The sequence below is a fragment of the Octopus bimaculoides genome, chromosome 3, assembly GCF_046866305.1.
Source record: "Octopus bimaculoides isolate indiv1 chromosome 3, ASM4686630v1, whole genome shotgun sequence".
NCBI classification, from domain to species: Eukaryota; Metazoa; Mollusca; class Cephalopoda; order Octopoda; family Octopodidae; genus Octopus; species Octopus bimaculoides.
This window is the reverse complement of record NC_142930.1, coordinates 33152170-33171363: the sequence shown is the minus strand read 5'-3', so window position 1 is coordinate 33171363 and position 19194 is coordinate 33152170. Positions and strand designations below refer to the sequence as shown.

At 39.1% G+C, this 19194-nt stretch overlaps 1 protein-coding gene across 1 annotated transcript; it reads right to left on the bottom strand.

The window, feature by feature from the left end:
- Positions 1–2261: 2261 nt before the first annotated feature.
- LOC149136498 (protein CFDP2-like) lies at positions 2262–12720 on the bottom strand. Its single transcript, XM_089348350.1, has 3 exons — positions 12623–12720; positions 7709–7826; positions 2262–3341 (listed from the first exon to the last, which is right to left on the bottom strand). Exons 1-3 carry the CDS (start codon positions 12718–12720, stop codon positions 2262–2264), a joined length of 1296 nt encoding a protein of 431 aa, XP_089204476.1.
- Between the last annotated feature and the right edge of the window lie 6474 nt (positions 12721–19194).

Here is a 19194-nt window from a genome sequence, read left to right as displayed (position 1 = left end):
GCCTCTTCCTTTCGCTTGTCCACTCACGTGTGTGTGTATGTGTTATTGTGTGTGTGTGTGTGTGTGTGTGTGTGTGTGTGTGCGCGCGCGCGCGCGTATGTGTACACACACACACACACACACATATATATATATATTCCTTTATACGGTTATTCCAACCGCTGGTCGACTCCAGCTCGTGTCCGAGCATTGGGTTCGTCAGTTTCCCTCTAGTCTCCTCGGTTGATGCTTGTGCCGAAAGTGACTTTGGAGTCCAAGTCGGTGGTGAAAGAGTCGTGGGCAGAACTCGCACGGGATGGTCGGTGCAGGTCAAAGATGTTGAAGATGCTCCTTTCTTCTCCTGCGTTTTGCCTCCTCATTCTGTTGTCTGTTCTGCTCGAAGGAGCTGGCTCCATTGCGGATAGCAGTCCTCCAGGCTGTCCTATCCATGGCAATCTGTTCCCATGAGGATGGCTGGATGTTAGCTTGAGCCAAAGCTTGTTTGAGTTGGTCTTTAAAACGGAATTTCGGTCATCCTTTGCGTCTTATTCCGATTGCAAGTTCTCCGTAGAGCATGATCCTTGGGAGACGAGAGGACTCCATACGCTGGATGTGACCTGCCCAGCGGAGACGATGGCGTAGAATGGTGGCTTTGACACTTGGTAGTGAGGCGAGGCGAAGAACCTCGTTGATGGTAACGTGATCTTCCCATTGTATGTTGAGGATTTATCGTAGCTTCGATTGCTGGAAGCATTCAAGGCGCTTGAAGTCACGGCTGTACAACGTCCAAGTCTCACAAGCGTAGAGTAGAGTTGACAGGACAATGGCACGAAAGATCATGATCTTTGTCCGGATGGTCAGCGCATGATTGAAGAATACACGTTGGCTGAGATTCCCGAAGGCGGAGTGGGCAGCCCCAATCCGGTTCTCCACGTCTTTTTCACACGTAGGGTCTTCGAAAGGATACTTCCAAAGTATGTGAAGTGTTCAACTTCTAGGAGTTGGCTGTTGATGCTAATGTTTGAGGATGGACTGTTCTGGCCTGGTGCAGGTTGGATCAGTGTCTTGGTCCTTAATGTGTTTACCTGCATCCCGAAGCGTTCGTAAGCCGCGTTGTAAAGATCGCCCGTCCTTTGTAGGCCATCTGCGGTCCGGCTTGGTGTGGCATTGTCGTCGGCATACTGCATCTCACGGACTGAGATAGCGGAGGTCCTCGTCTTTGCACGGAGGCGTGCGAGATTGAAAAGTCCGTCATCCAAGCGATATCGCATGTTGATGGAAGGCGAGTCTAGTGGGATTTCGTTGAACACGGCGGCTATGTACAAAGAGAAACAGATTGGTGCCAGGATGCATCCTTGCTTAAGACACCCAGTGATGGGAAACGGGTCAGTGAAGGCATTTTGATGGCATACCCTACCCACATGCCGTCGTGGAGGGAGCGGACCAGGGCAATGAAGTCCTCCGACCATCCAAACCGAGCAAGGACGGCCCACATTGCAGGACGGGGGACCTTGTCAAAGGCTTTCTTTAGATCCCAGAAGATGAACATTGCAGGCTGACACTTCTCCTGGAGTTGACAGGCACAAAAGATGATGTCGATTGTACCTCGAGAGGGTCGAAAGCCACACTGGGACTCAGGGAGCACGTCTTCCGCGAGGATGAGGAGGCGATTGAGTAGGATACGGGCGAAGATCTTACTTTCAATACTCAGGAGTGAGAAGCCTCGATAGTTGTTGCAATGCTCTCGGTCTCCCTTCTTGTAGATGGTGATGATAGCTGCATCGCAGAAGTCGTTCGTGGTGGGGGGTCTTCCTTTCCCAGATCTTTAGAATAAGAAGCATCAGGTGATTTCTCAGCTCAGCACCTCCGTGCGTGAAAATCTCAAACGAGATGTTGTCTGGTCCTGGAGCTTTCCCCGGCTTCACGCGCGCAAGTGCCTCATGGTGTGAGGGCTGCAGGGACATCCAATGGCGGATGGGGAGCTGTGGGGTGTTTTGGAGGAGAACGTCAGGAGTGCGTGAGTGGTCGTTAAGTAGGCACTGGAAATGGGACTGCCAGCGATCGAGGATTCCCTGGCTGTCGGTTATCGTAAAGCCAGCTGCGTCCTTCAGGTCGCCCACTGATGACCTTGTGGGGCCGAAGATCTCCTTGGTTGCGACATAAAAGCTGCGCAAGTCTCGTTGGTTCGCATAGTTTTGCATCTCCTCTGCTTTCCTCTGCCACCAGATGTTCAGAGCTTCTCGAATTCCTCGCTGGCATTCTGCTGATGCATGCTAGTGTTTTCATTTGTTCTCCGCAGTGGAATGGTTCTCGAGAGCTAGGCGCGTCCGGAGTTTGGCTTCGATAAGACGGGAGATGGTTTCATCATTCTCTTGGTCCTTCTTCTGAGCAAAGCCGATCGTCTCCTCGGCGGCAGCGATCATGGCTTCACGAAGGCCGCTCCAGCGATCCTCAATGGAGGTTGGCTCTGGGAGGTTCATCATATGTATCTCAATGGATTCTCTGAAGTCTTGGGATGCCTGTGAGTTCTGGAGTTTGGCGCAGTCAAAGCATCGGCAACGGATGTTTGCTGAGACCCGCTTTGGTGAGCAGCGGATCTTGATGTCAAGGCGAGAAATAAGAAGGCTGTGATCCGTCCAGCAGTCATCTGCACCAGGTATGGAGCGAGTGATGCGTACATCTCGTCTGTCCCTGGATCTTGTCAGAACGTAGTCGAGGATGTGCCAGTGTTTAGACCGTGGGTGTTTCCAGGTTGTTTTTTGTCGAGTAGGGAGACGAAATAGGGAGTTGCTGATGACAAGTTCATGTTCGGCGCAAAGGCCCAGGAGGAGCTGGCCATTGGCATTGCATTTCCCAATGACGTGATGGCCAAGAATGCCATTCCACAGACAATGATCACTGCCGACACTGCCGTTAAAGTCCCCCAACACGACGAGTTTGTCCTGCGCGGGGACTATCCGGATAGTACGGTCCAACAGGTTGTAGAACGAAGCCTTGACGTCGTCTTCAGATGTGAGGGTAGGGGCATACACAGAGATCAGCGTAAGGAATCTGTCCCGAATGAATGGGATCCAAACAGTCATCAGGCGCTCATTGACGGCAGTTGGGACGAGTCTGTGTTGGTCCACGAGTTGCGTTTTGATGGCAAGGCCAACTCCATGGATGCGTGGTTCATTAGGATTCTTCTCCTTCCAAAAGATGGTGTATATGGAGCCATCTTCTCTGATGCTGCCTTCTCCGGGAAGCCTAGTCTCGCTTAAGGCTGCCACGTCGATGTTAAAGCGGGAAAGTTCCTTGCAGACGAGGGCTGTACGTCGCTCTGGTCGATTAATGTCACTCTTGTCCTGGAGAGTGCGGATGTTCTAGGCCCCGAAGGTGAGAGGTTGTGAAACAGGATTTAGTAGTGTTCCGACCGCTAAGTGGGAGATCCGCCAGCTGCGGTATGCTGGCTAGATCGAGTTGCCGTGTCCGATGTTTACCCCACTTTTTCTGCGGTAATCCTAAAGAGGCCAGCCAGTCACGAGTCTAGCTGCCGAATTCCAATGCCACGGCTATTCATTGGAGAGCAACCATCTGAGATTCGTCGCCAATGTGTGGTCACGGACTAGAGGCTCCCAGCTTTCCAGGAAGGAGCCTTATATCTAGGTTAGAAGCCGGCTGTTTCTCTATTGGCAAGAAATCTTGAAATAAAACTGAACAATGACATACATGCATACATACATACATACATACATACATACATACATACATACATACATATGTATGAGAGTGTGATTGCGACAGTTGACACCTCACATTGAATATGCAGATGCAAGCTGCCAGCTGTAACGATCATAAATTATTCTTCTCTGTCTGTCTGTCTGTCTGTCTGTCTGTCTCTCTCGGGTAATGATGCGGTTATGTGTGTGAGTATGTGTATGTATGTGTTAATGCGTTTATTTATGAGTTAATTAGTGTGTGTGTGTGTGCGCGCGTTTTGTGTGTGTGTGTGTGCGCGCGCGTTTTGTGTGTGTATATGAGCGTGCGAAAGAGAGAGAGTGTGTGCCTGTCCTAAATCAATGAAATTAATTGAAGGAAGTCTTCTCGAGTGTTGCCACCTCTTTGACGAAACACCGAAATATTTCTTGAAATCTTTATTTTCCTTTATTGGCTGCTTTTGAATAAGATATATATATATATATATATATATATATATATATATATATATATATATAAAGATATATAATTGATACTTAATAGCTTTGCTGCTGCTGTTGTTGTTGTTGTTACTGGTAGTGGTATTGTTATTTTTTGCCAAAATCAGTCCTGATGGAACAGCGTAACAATCGAAACCGTTCCGACCAAGACCATCCTATCTTCTGTTGATACGAGAGAATGTATTTTTAAGGAAATTTGGTCACTATTTCTAGCAGATTCCGACGAGGTAGAGTTTCCTGTTTGTATTAATGGTGTTTATAGTGATAATGTTGATACTGATGATGGTTTTGATAGTGTTTTAGTTGTTTCTGGTAGTATCGCTGGTCGGGCTGTTGCCGGTGGTGGTGGTGGTTGTTGTTGTTCTTGTTGTTGTTGTTGGTGGTGGTGGTGGTGGTGGTATATTGGCGGTGGTATTCTTGGTGGGGATGTTAAGGCTGGTAATTGAGAGACTATTGGTAAGGCTCGCTGTTAATGGTCGGCAGTGAAATAGAAGATGCAGTTATTTATAAGAAAAGTGAAATAAAACTATTTTGCACCTAGTGAGGAAGGAAGATAGCTATATCGTGTTACTGTTTGTTTTAAGGAGTTATGATAATATATCAGTTTGTTTTGTGTTGTTAATTTTATGCATCGTGTGACTCGGTCTTGTGGCGAGAGCCATGAGGTGGTAGTAAATCAATTGAGAATTACATCTGCGTCCTGGTTTCGAATCCCGATAGAAATCTATTCCTGTGACAATAATTTATGAATATTAAGGCGGCGAACTAGTTGAATCATTAGCACGCCTGCAAAATGCTTAGCGGCATTTCGTCCGTCTTTATGTCTAGAGTTCAAATGCCGCCGAGGTCGACTTTACCTTTCATCCTTTCGATATCGATAAAATAAGAACCAGTTGAACACTGGAGTCCATGTAATCGACTTACCCACTTCCCGAAATTACTAGCCTTGTGCCAAAATTTGAAATCACTAATTAACTAATATTCATGGGAGAACTAAAGACATCATATGTTTTCATAAGAACAATTATGGCTGAGGAACAAAACCACGGGAGAGTGTTCTGCGTATTAAACGCAGAGTAGGGTCTCACATATGTAATGTAGTAAACTGAAATACTTTGATTAAGTGAGATTATATTTGCAATTAGTGGACAAAATCTCCCTCGTATAGTGTATATATTTAAAACAAACAGGTGAGGTGGTAATTCTTATAAAAGAAAATTTAGAAAATGTAATATAAAACTTGATCTAATCCGCCTTAACCTACTTTGTTTCCTCATAACTATTTGAAAAATGTATATTCTTTAAAGAAAATTTGTAGAGATATATTTCGTATCATTCTCTCTTCTCACTCGTTTCGACTTTGCTACCACTAATTTCTGTATTTTTAGCATCTGCCCTCTCCCATACACACACTTCTTTTCAGACATATTTGTTTGAAACATCAATATTGCATAACCTACACTGAGAAAATGTATTTCCCCGACTGGTTGATAGCAACGAGGTCATTTTTGGTTTTATAAAGAAGAATCCATTCCCGTACTGTATTTTCTATTTTTTCCAAACTTTCAGTTGACTCTATTGGAGTTACATCGCTTGTTTGCTGTTTTATGGCGTTTAAATCCCTTTAGACTGAGATTTCGTCAACTAATTGCAAAGATATTTCAGTTAATCGAAGTTTTTTTCATTCTAGTATGTTACATATGCAAGACTCGCGTATTTACATGTTTCACATTTCCTTTTTTTCTTAACAAAAAAAAAAAGAAGAAAGAGAAAAAAGAACGAAGTTTTATGCTTTGCTAAGTAAGAATTATTATCATTGTGGTGAGTCCAGAGAAGTCAAGTTTTCGGCTTGATTTCACTTCTTTGTTGAAGGTAATTCATTTTACTAATACTGCCAGATGAACATCAAACATTTTTACAGTCTTCTTTAAATATGAGGTCATGTGGCTTTGTAACTAATGCCTAGTTACAATGTTATAAGATGGTTCATAGAGCTGAGCGTTTTCTTTTTCTTGTCCTTTTTTTTTTCGAAGTGCTAAACAGTTGAGAATAATGATATGTCTTGGATGCTCCACCAACCCATCACTAAAGATTTTCTTGCATAAAGACTCTCCAGGTTGTACTGGAACTTCAGAATGTAACCTACCAAACGACTAAGATAAACATCATGCTAGTTCGACGTCCTGAATTCAAGCCGAATTTCTTTTGCCAACATTTTATCTATTTTATCGTACCTGTAGATATTAAATTGGCATAGGAAGGATTTAAGCACCAGACATTTTGATTTATTTGTTGGCAAGTATCTGAAGTATTTCAAACACTATTCTAACGTAGAATTGAAGTCACTTTGTTCATGGCTCAAGAAGTCAAATCTGCCTCGAGAATCCTGTACTTTTTCACGTCAACACATTTTATTCTACATTAGATCAATTCACCTCACTTTCTATGAAAAGTTCACTTGATATCTGCCTATAATCACAAAATGTCCAAACAATTGAATAATTATCACACGAATGAGAAAGATAAATGCCTGTATATCTTTTTATCATATTCGTTATCGATTTCAGAATTCTGACTTCGGCACCAAAACGACTATGGAGCAGCATTCTTAACGTAGACCCTATTACGAAAGGAATGTAAATTGCTTTCCAAACGTTTTTGCAACATTAAAGCAATCTCAATCACTATCCAAATATCTATAAAATTTAATGTAGATTGACACTAAGTTCCTTTTTGTAGGAGAGAGGATTTGGTTCGTGGATTCGACCTTAGTATTTAACTGATTTATATTTTGTTAACTCCGTAACGATGAAATTTGGACCGATGGGTTTCTGCTTAGAATGAACCTTAATGCAGTAAACCGTTAACATTTCTGCAAGCACTGCGTTCATAAGCACTTCAAACTTTAGATTTTCTATTTATAAATTATAAACGAGATTTGTGAGTCTTGACCGTAGACAGAACAAAGTACTAGTAATGATATACAGACCATGAACTCATCACTTGGATATCGACATTCTATCAATTCTTGTAGTTTTTATATTTAAGGGATAAAGAGCTCTGTTAGAAGAAATAAAGTTAATCCATCCATGAAGCACAATAGACAATAAGTGCTTGTACTTAACTTCGATTTCTTTTAACGTTAAATGAATATCAGAAACTTACACGAGAAAGTTATGGACGGTAACTTTATTCGTCCTCTAAGCTAAGACAATTACCCTACTCAGTAATGGAAAAAAATCCCAACTGAACTGACCATCAGATACTTTAGCCACTTGGCCATTTTGTCTCAATATTATCTACCTGCACGGAAACCATCGAATTTAAATAAACATAAATAGATAAAAATGTATGCTTATAGACTAGTTGTTATGAACAGCCAGATAAGGTGGTAGGAGAACGATTGGATAGCTGGAGGCGTCTTAATCTGCTAAATCTCGTCGGACGATACAGAAGATAATTATTGCTTGGATACAAATAATCTACTTTAACATGTTTGGTAGATAGGACAATCTGAGAAAGTCAGTACTCACTGCTTTTGTAGATCTCACACTGGTGAGGTGGATGCAGTTGATCTTTAACTTGAACATCTGAAGGTTGATGGATGTAGGGAAAGTGTGAGCTGATAGAGAATTCAAGAGAGTTCCAGTTCTAGGGAAGAAAACACGAGTGAAATGTTTGGTACAAAGTTTGAAAGTTGGTATAATGTGGATAAGGAAAATGGGAGTAACAAGATCATAGTGGAAGGTATGTTACTGGAACAGTTTTAGTAACAGTAAAAGAAGAGAAATATCACGTGGACAATGGTTGTAGTATGATGAGTGAAAGTTTAGTAATCACATAACTTATTTTTAGGTGTAATCTAAAATGTAACAATAACATCTACTTTATCCCAGATTTGTGAACATTACTCTAAGGTAGGTTATATTTATGCCTTGAAGATGGGAAGAACTCTTGAATGCTGTAGCATGTTCTGGTCGTAAAGAAAACCTAGTCTTTGGAGTGTAGTCTTGGCTCTATTGGATGTGTGTTTGCTATGAACGATGGTCATAGAATGTGAGACTTAGCGTTTGCAAAGTTTTCACAGGTTTCCAGATGTGTGTTATCATATATACTCGACTATAAGTCCCACTTTTTTCCCCTGAAATTTTCACCTAAAGTTGGGGCTGCGACTTTTAAGCGTATCCTACAAAAAAATCTTCAGGTATTTTCTAGGTACAAGCCACGTCTGAAGTTCCGACACTTGGAATAACTGGAAAAAAACCCGAATCGCTAATCCCGAAGCCGAGTAGTACACGGAAAACGACCTTTAGATATTTCTTTATATATTTTTTTTACTTCTGTTTGTATGAAATAAACAATCATGCCGGCAGCTCTACGGCGCGTACTACAGTGACATTTTAAAACTATATTCCTCAGAGAAGAGCTGCTTCCAACTTATTTATTTACACACACGCACACACACACACATACACACAGATATATATATATATATACACGCCTTAGCTACGTACATGTTCTTATGGGTGACTCTGTGTGTGTGTGTGTGTGTGTGTGTGTGTGTGTGTGTGTGTGTGTGTGTGTGTGTGTGTGTGTGTGTGCATGTGTGCTGATGTGTGTTTAAAAGATTGATTCATTTGATGTGCTCTAAATTTGCAATCATATTTATGCTCAGATTTTGCATATGTGTGTATTGTTCTCTGTTGGGTTATACTTCTGTGTGTGTGTGTGTGTGTGTGTGTGTGTGTGTGTGTGTGTGTGTGTGTGTGTGTGTGTGTGTGTGTGTGTGTGTGTGTGTGTGTGTGTTCTCACGAAAGTATGTAATCTCCTTAGTAACAGCGCGGAGAGCTGATACTGTAGGGTAACGTGTAAATGTAATCTATACTGGTTTAGTGCCGGTACTTGTTTGGTGCTGATATTTAAGCAGAATGGAATTTGATCTCACAGTGGTAACAGAAGACAATTAGATAGAGCAATGTAGATATATATCAATATTAAAGAGGATGTTTTGTGGATGGAGGAGGAGGTAAAGAGTGGAGGCAAGAGGCAGTAATAAGTGTGAGGAAAAGAAAGTGTAGAGTGGGAAGAAAGGGCGCTAAAAAGTTAAGGGAAGGGAAGGCAAAAAGTAGAGGGAAGAGGAGATAGTGGAAGGAAAAGGAAGTAAAGTGTAGAGGGAAGTGAAGATAACAAAAATGGAGACAGGAAGAGGTAATAAAATGAAGAAGGAAGAGAGGGTAATATAGAGTGGTGAGACTAAGGAGGAATAAATAACCAATCAATTGGAACTAATGAATATTATCATTAAAATGGCAGATGAATCTGCACCAAAGTTAGAAAGTAAAAGTATTTAGTTACATCACTTTCCGAGATCACCTTTACCTTTTGATGTTTGTAAGGCTAATAATATAAATACCAGTCAAATATTAAGGTTGATTTTATCGACTGTTCCTCTTCCTCGATATTTGTGGAATGGTATTTATTCATTATTGTCCATGATGATAATTTTTATTACGTCTACTCAAGCAGACATAAAATATAGGTTCACAGTCAGCGGAAAGTCGGTGAATTGGCAAAGTCTTTACACCGTTGAACGATAATCTTTGTGGTTATCTATTCTGGCACTCTGCGTTTTGATTTCAAATCCTGCCGAGTCCTTCTGGGACCGATAAAATACAAGTCCATTGTTTTCTTTTATGAAAAAATGGTGCGATGTGTTCTAAGGAAGCTTATGTTGCTATTTCTGGCAGATCGAGCGACTTTATAGAGACACCCTCGCTGGCTTCGCCCTGGAAGATATCTGTCGTGACGTGCTCTTGTATGTTATGTAATTTGAAAGTATACAGATGTGTTTAACCCTGTAAGTGTGTGTGTGTGTGTGTGTGTGTGGAGAGAGAGAGAGGGTGGGAGCTATCGAGGTACATTTAAGTACGTATTGACACATGTTTGGTTGATACTGATTAACGCCAGGCTGAACTCAGGATTGTCAATTTAGTGTTTTTCGTACTAAATTTAGTTGAAAATCCGTTAATTTTCGGCACAATTTCAGTGCTTTTTTATTTGTCTTTTTTTTTATTATCATAATCAGAATTTAATTCAAAATTTTATGTCCATAATTCAGGCAGTAACAATTTGTGGCAAGAAGAATTATGTTTTTCTGCTCTTTTTAAAGCAAATAATTTCTGATGTTCAAAGAATTAACAAAAAATTGAGACAGAAACACAAGATCCCACTAAATTATTTAATGATCTTCAGCAGCTCGTTAATTCAACCAGTTCAATAATTAAAATGTCAGAAAAGAAAGTAAATGAAAATGATTCAGTGCGGGATTATTTAAATCCGAAGCCATAGCTTGGTTATCAATTTGAGAAGGAAATCTTTGAGTATAGATTTACTGAGCTCGAAGAAAATAAGAGGCCGATGCATAAAATTTCTTGAAGACGTTTTGGAGCAAATTAAACAGCATATTCGAAATATTTTTCATCTTTTATAATCAATGGGTTATTTTACTGTAGCAGAATGTCTTCAAACCAATAAAGCCTGCAGTTATAGACCTTGAAAAACATTTTAATGAAGATTTAGTGTTTCTGACAAAAATTGATTTTTAATGGAAAATATTGTTAATGTCCGATGGACACCACAGGTTTCAAACAGTTTCTATCTGGATTAAGGTATGATTGAATAGGGATTCGACAGCGGGAAATCTGTTTGAACATTTGTCTGAGTCTACTTTTAACACTTCTCATTTCACCTACATAGTGCTAACGTAGAGCATATTCAGCCATATGAATTTTATAAAGTCAAATGAGCGTAACTGTCTAAGCATAGAAACACTAAGAGAAGTTTTGAGTATCAAATATAGATTTAAATAAAGCCCTAAGTGTTGTTATAATTATAAAATACCTAGCAAACTGTTAAGGAAAACTGGATCCATGGGTACGTATAAACCATGTGAAACTTCAGCTTCTACATGAAAAGGGATATCTTCAAAAATTGATTGGGATATCTTCAAAAATATTATGGAGTTAAAAAATAAAAAGTAATTATGTTAATTTCAATTTAATTTAACTAGAATTGGCATTTTTAATGGAGATACTTTGATGTTCATGTCTATTTCCATGATTTTTTTAGTATTTTTTTTTTGCTTAGTATTTGGGGGCGGGGACGTTTCACTTTTATTTTGTACTTTTTAGTGCTTTTTAAATATCGAAATAATGCTTTTTAAAATTTTCGGTTGGCAGCCCTATCTGAATTGGAAATTATGCATCTCTACAAGCAGACTTGTATTCAAAAGTGTTTCAACCGTAATCATGTCTTACTTAAGAATTAATATATTTAAGACCAAGGCTTGATTTGAGGGTCATTTGGTTGCTATTTCTCGCTGGTTGAACAAGTATATAAAACAGTAATGGAGAACGTTTTTAGCCTGGTGTATCGATTTTTTGGTTTCTTTAATAAACATGTTATTGGAGTGTCATATGTATACAAATGTTAGTTTTGTATAAACGTTTGTATTTAAGCATTTTTAAAACATGATATTGCAACGAGATTATTTTATAAAAATCCATCACGTGTGACCTAAAGTCAAGCGGAATCATAAGTTCAGTATTATTTGTACAGAGACTTCTTCGTTAGTTGTGGCTGTTTGTAACAGTGTAAAAACAGTGGAGTGAGATAAAAGAATGAATTTGATGATAAAAAAAATTGTCGACAGACAAATGTAATGTAACACATTTGAGGAGCCGGAAGAAACCCAATATGGTTGGGCAATTAAAAAATTCCAGAAGATATAATGGCGGAAACGAGCTAGCAAAAAAACAAAACGAAAAGATGAAGTATGTCAGATATTTTTTATTGTTTTCATTCATTTTTTCCCTTGCTTACAATACAATAATAGATGAGATGGTTTTGGTAAATTTTAAATGATACGATTGAAATCAAGATATCAATATTTGATCATTATTTGTACACTTTAAATAACAAAATATTTGGACATTTATTAAGCTTGCATTTAACACACACACACAAATAGAGAGATGAGAGAGAGAGAGAGATGAGAGAGAGAGAGATGAGAGAGAGAGAGAGAGATGAGAGAGAGAGAGATGAGAGAGAGAGAGAGAGAGAGATGAGAGAGAGAGATGAGAGAGAGAGAGAGATGAGAGAGTCCATCTACCAAATTTACTCGCAAGTCATTCGTCATGGGGGTATAATTAAAGACACATGACCAAGGGGCCGCACAACAATGAGACTGATTCCGAAACCACGTGATTGCCGAACAAACTTCTTAGTCGCACAGCCATGCCTGTCTGTATATATATATATATATATATATATATATATATATATATATATATATATATATATATATATATACATGCATACACGCACGCACACACACACACACACACACTAGCAATGCATCCCGGCGTTGCCCGATTGTTATAACCTACATCCACATTGTATTATTTGTTTCTTTCTTATGGGTACAATCGGCACACGAGTAGCGTGAAGCAAACAACTCTTTTTTATAAACATGTTTTTCGGTCATTTTGTGATGAACAATGCTGAAATTTGGCCCTAGGAAACGGTGTTTTCTAGGGCTAAATAGCAGTAGCATTCTTCTCTTTCATGGGACTGCCACAGTAAGTTGGCAACATAACATCACTTTATCGTGCTGCTACTGTCTCTTTTCTCTGAGAGATTTAGAAATGCAATATTGCAATACTGAAATTGTTGTCACCAAAAACATGTAGAATAGCAAATGTTTACAATAGTTGACTTATGTAAAAGATTATAATTCTAAATTTTTGTAATGCAAATATGTCAATGAAAAATAAAGTTTAATTGGTAGCCGAAATAGTACTGAATCTTTTGATACCCCATGCGTCAAAATCTGCACCCCGGTTTTGGAATGCATAAGGAACATACACACACACAAACTCTGTTTTATAGTTATATATATATATATATAAATTCAATAATAGGACGAATTCTTTTACAAGAATTTATCAAGTAGCTAGCGTGACAAAACCTCATAAGGGAAAAAATCCATCATTTATTCCCGAAATATATATTTATATTTATATAAGGGCATTACTATGCAATAATGCCTCACGCTATGAGGGACTCTAAGGTCAGACTACTATAAAAAGCACATTTTTACCGAACGCGAGGAAATGCAACTCTCAAAGCCAACCCCTTAAAAACAGACTAAATTATAGATCATGATTTCGTAGTTATTGTAGTATTATACAACCTCTACTCGTCAGTATAATATGGTCAAGAAAAATAGAAGTAAACAGAAAATCAACATACCAACCGAACATCGTGTATCCAATATAGTATATGGAAGACTGTTCATCGCTATTTCCCTAGGTAAATGGCGGGAATTTCGAATTGCATCTGGGAAAATATGCTTTTTTCTCAGAATAAATTCAGTACTGAATATATTCTGGTAATATATTTAAATTCAATAATAGGACGAATTCTTTTACAAGAATTTATCAAGTAGCTAGCGTGAAAAAACCTCATAAGGGAAAAAATCCATCATTTATTCCCGAAATATATATTTATATTTATATAAGGGCATTACTATACAATAATTCCTCACGCTATGAGGGACTCTAAGGTCAGACTACTATAAAAAGCACATTTTTACCGAACGCGAGGAAATGCAACTCTCAAAATGTGCTATGGTAGTCTGACCTTAGAGTCCCTCATGGCGTGAGGCATTATTGTATAGTAATGCCCTTTATATATATATATATATATATATATATATATATATATATATATATATATATATATATATATATATATATATATATATATATATATATATTTATTTATTTATTTATTTATTTATGGGTTTCAGCCAGGAGCACCATCGTGATTTTCTGTCTTTATGCTTTGCTCTCTTCACGTTCCTTGCATGGCTCTTCTCTTGCACCTGATATAGTCCAATCGAGAGTTTTGATGGCACATCTGGTGTATAAGAGAATTTGACATCGCTGCCCTAAACTGTGTCTCATTTCGAGCCATTGGTTCGTTTGGTATCGTGGAGAGGAAAGCGTCGAGTTTTGTCTTGAAGACCTCCACATCCGTGTCTTGCAGGTCTCTCAAATGTTTTGGCAGGGCATTGAAGAGCTGAGGTCCTCTGAAACCGAGGCTGCTGCAGTATCTTGTTCTTATGTGAGATGCAGTGGCGACCCGTGCGGGCATTCCTGTAGTACTTGATGCCAAAGTTCGGCACCAGTCCTTCCAGTATTTTCCATATGTATATTATTACATATCTCTCCCGCCTGCGTTCCAGGGAGTAGAGACCTAGTGCCTGCAGTCGCTCCCTGTAGTTCATCTGCTGGACTGTGGCGATCTTTTTTGTATAGTGCCTCTGAATTGCCTCGAGTTCTGCTGTCCGTTTGACACTGTGTGGTGACCACAACTGAGAGCAATAGTCTAGGCGGCTCAGGACAAATGTCTTCCATAGAGTCAACATGATTTTTTGATCCCTTGTACGGAATGTCCTCAGTATCCACCCCGCCAGCTGTCTGCACTTTGCTGTCAACTTGACAATGTGCATGTGAAATGATGCATCACTACACATGTTGATTCCCAGGTCTCTCACGGCTTGTGGTTCTGGGATTGCAGTACCTCCAGGTCCTGTGTATGCCAGTTGGGAGGCATTTGTGGCCTTGTAGCGCAGTACTTGAAATTTTTCCGCATTGAACTGCATATTGTTTTGCTCTGCCCACTCATATATTGCATTTAGGTCATTCTGTAGGCTTACAATATCATCAGGATTCTTTATTGCCTGAGATAGTTTTGTGTCATCAGCGTAGCTAGTGACAGTGGCTCTCCGAGTGACCGTGGGCATGTCCAGAAGGGCCACTATGAACAGTAGTGGCCCCAGGACAGTTCCTTGCGGAACACCGCTCAATATTTGTGTTTCCCTAGATAGTTCTCCATTGGCTGCAACTGTCTGACTTCTACCATTCAGGAAGTCATGCAGCCATTCTCCTAATTTACCAGTTATGCCAAGGTTTCGCAGCTTGTGACATATCAAGCCATGATCAACTTTGTCAAAGGCTTTTGCAAAGTCGAGATATATCACATCAACATTTGAATGGTCAAGTAGCTGCTTCAGGACCCAGTCATAATGCTGCAGGAGCTGCGTGAGGCAGCTTCTACCTGGACGGAAACCATGCTGGGTCTCATTCAGCAAGTCATTTTCTTCTAGGAACGCAATCAATCTCTTTCTGACAATTCGTTCCATGACTTTGCTAATATGTGAAGTCAGAGAGATGGGCCTGTAGTTCCCAGCCTCTGCTCTGCTTCCGCCTTTATGGAATTCTTGTTTACACGACTTTAAGAGGACAGCCGGGAAACCATCGGGGCCAGTTGCCGAATTTAAGCTCATTTCATTTATGGCAGCTATTACATCTTCCTCTTCAATGTCAATGTAGGTAATGGATGCAGTCTTTTTCTGCTGAGTGCTATTGTCAAAGAAATCAGCTGGGTTCTTTATCTGCATGTGACTCAGAGGAGAAGTGAAGACACTCTTGAATTGTGCACTGAGCACTTCACTTATCCATGTGAGATCCGCAGTCAGTGAGCCATTAGGCAGGAATAGGGGTCCTATCTTATACTGTACCGTAGCAGTCTCTTTTGCAAATCTATAGAAAGCCTTGGGGTTTGTTTTTATGCTTTCTACTGCTCTCTTCTCCTTCTCTGCTCTCTCTTTTTCATGGGAGAGTTTAATCTTGTTTTCTATTTCTAACAGTGTTAGTTTTAATTTAGCCCTTTTCCTATCCCCCAGTTCTCTATTTAACTGGTTTGAGACCTTTGTTCTGTGTCTCATAAGGATTTTCCTGTCTCTAGGAATTCTATTGGCATGTTTGCTGGTCTTTCTATATGGCACGTATTTGGTGCATATGCCTTGTATAGTTGACATAAAATGACTTAGTTTGAGGTTATTGTCTTGTATAGAAAGGCTGTCATGCCAGTTTTGATTTCGAATCTCTCTGCGAATTGACTTCCAGTCCGCCCTGTGGAAATTCAGGTTGGATATTGCTTGAGTCCTCCTGGTGGGGTGGGTGTCAGTGGGTTGCCTAGGACCATACATAGTTAATTCTATAATGTTATGATCTGAGAGAGATGTAGGCGTTATTTTCACATTATGGATTAGGCTCACATTGTTTGTGAAGCAGAGATCTAAAATATTGCTTCCTCTGGTTGGTTGGAGTATCACTTGTTCCATGAACAGCATGTGGGATAGTTCTAACAAAGACTTTGCCTGGCTTTGTTCATGCAGTGACATCCCATATATATATATATATATATATATATATATATATATATATATATATATAGAGAGAGAGAGAGAGAGAGAGAGAGAGAGAGAGAGAGAGAGAGAGAGAGAGAGATAGAGAGAGAGATTTGCTTTCTATAGATTTGCAAAAGAGACTGCTACGGTACAGTATAAGATAGGACCCCTATTCCTGCCTAATGGCTCACTGACTGCGGATCCCACATGGATAAGTGAAGTGCTCAGTGCACAATTCAAGGTTGACTTTGTCTTTCAAACTTTCGAGAGGTCGATGAATTAAGTACCAGTTGGGTACTGGGGTCGATCTAATTTACTGGCCCTCTCCCCCAAAATTTCAGGCCTTGTGCCTAGAGTTGAAAAGATATATATATATATATATATATATATATATATATATATATATATATATATATATATATATATATATATATATATATATGTATGTATGTATGTATGTATGTATGTATGTATGTATGTATGTATGTATGTAACAAAGTAAGGCGACATCTAGAGCAATTATTATTCAAATGTATTCTTAGGATAGAGTAGATGTTTTTCGTAACAGAGTTGCTCAAGTGGTCTTTCAAACCATAGTTTATATCATTATATCGCCGAACTTAAGCATTGTCCGATGTTCTAGGTGATTTGTCTAACTAATGTCAACAGTCGGAAATAATCGACTTTATTCGAATTCAGTCGTACATTTTTTACTGTTTACTGTAAATTATGCAGTTAGAGAAAGGACAATATAAAATAGAATCTATGAGCCATAAGTGTGACTCAAGCGAATCAGGAGACCTAGTCATTAACGATTCGATGGTAATGATAATTATTCTACTTAGCCATTTACTTCAGATAGGTAGAAGATGGATATCTATATGTTTTCTAGCTGCTCAGACTCACTACAATTGAGAGAATGGAGACGTGACATGCATAACGATTCTGTGCGAGATAAAAGAATTACAGTAAAAATTCATGTATAGTATGCAATCTTACATCAAAATCAAGACTAAAATTAGGGGTGTATAAAATACACGTTATTAAGCAACAAACTTTTACCCCACCCAATTTTAATAATAATAATAATAAAAGAAATAATATAACAAAGTTTTATATTTTTGGATCATTCTTTTATGTAAATGTTTTATATGAAATGAGACATTGGTTTCAAATTTTGGCACAAGCCTAGGAATTTCGGGGTCGTGAATAAGACTATTACATCGAACCCAGTTCTCAACTAGTGCTTATTCTATCAACTCCGAAAGAATGGCAGGCAAAGTTTACCTTGGCGGAATTCGAACTCAGAACGTAAAGACGAATGAAATAACGCTACTGATTTTATCCAGCGTGCTAACGACTCTACCAGCTCGCCGCCTCCTATAAAAAGAAATATTTAAAAGCAAAACTAATATATTGTGCTATTGTTGTAGATGATTTACACTCTTGTGGCAGTAATGCAACACTGCTTGATATACAGAGCACTGTGGAATTTTAAAGAAAGTTTAGCTCCTGAAATCGAGATGCCTAATATTCATACTGATGTGTTATACATGAACTTTTAAGACATTTAACATTGGTAGCAACTGTGTCATTACTTCATGCATTTCCTCAGTTCATGCTTCTCATCTGTTCATTATCATCAGCTTCTCACAACTTTTGTCTCATCTCAATTATACATTTCTGCAAAACTCATGTATGCATTTCTTTCTGCTCAAAGCTTTTCTCCTCATCACCGTTGTTAAACCAGACAAATATAAATTGTAATTCCAGCAGTCTTTTCACCGTTAAATATGTTGTGTCTGAGCGTATTCGTGTGTGTATGTATTGTGTGTGTATGTATTGTGTGTGTATGTATTTTTTAAAATTAAACATTGTTAAAGATAAAGAAATTGTTTATGTTACGATTAAATTTGTGATTGTGAGGTTATGGTTTCTTAGTTTCAGCAGTAGCTTAATCATAGAGTAATGTGCTTAATCTGTGATTTCTTGGAAATGGAAATAATTCATAGAAATCACTACAGTAAAAAACATGAGTGGGGAGGGAACTGGGGGTTTGATCCAAGTGTTTACCCCTCTAGACCATTGGCTTCCAACCATGTGGTTCCGGGTTCGATCCCACAACATGGATCATTGGGCAATTCTTCTACTAAAGCCGTAGAGTGACCAATAACTTGGATGGAAACTTTTCAAAATTGTGTGTGTGTGTGAGAGAGAGAGAGAGAGAGAGAGAAAGAGAAAGAGAGAGAGAGAGAGAGAGAGAGAGAGAGAGAGAGAGAGAGAGAGAGCATCTATGTCTACCATTACCGGTGTTGTATCCTTTTTATGTCAAAAACAGTAATTTAACCTTTTGTTAAGTAGAAATCGAAAAAAAAAATACGAAACTGAAGAGGCAATGAGGTTGATGTGATCAACTTAAAAGCCCTTGGTGGTGCCCCAGCATGGTCGCAGTCCAACGATTGAAACTAGTAAATGAATAAACGAATTGTGTATTTATATATACTGCTACATTATAAAATTTATCCTTCAGTTTTAAGACGAAGGAGGTATTTACAGGAAGATTCTGTTGCTATTTCTAGCAGATCGATCATTTCCATAATGGGCTTGTAAGGTTGAAGTAGCTGATGATTCACATCAGTGGAATAAAATTATCGTTAATTCCTTTTTTACCATCGTGAAGAATATTAAAATAATAAGAAA

Excerpts from the sequence above, each read along its gene's own strand:
- LOC149136498 (XM_089348350.1), bottom strand. The coding sequence starts at position 12,720 with ATGACCGAAAAACATGTTTATAAAAAAGAGTTGTTTGCTTCACGCTAC. Across the intron at positions 7,827-12,622 it reads ACAAATAATACAATGTGGAT|AACTGGAACTCTCTTGAATT; the intron begins GTAGGTTATAAC and ends TTTCTTCCCTAG. Across the intron at positions 3,342-7,708 it reads GTGTGAGATCTACAAAAGCA|AACATCCGCACTCTCCAGGA; the intron begins GTGAGTACTGAC and ends TTCGGGGCCTAG.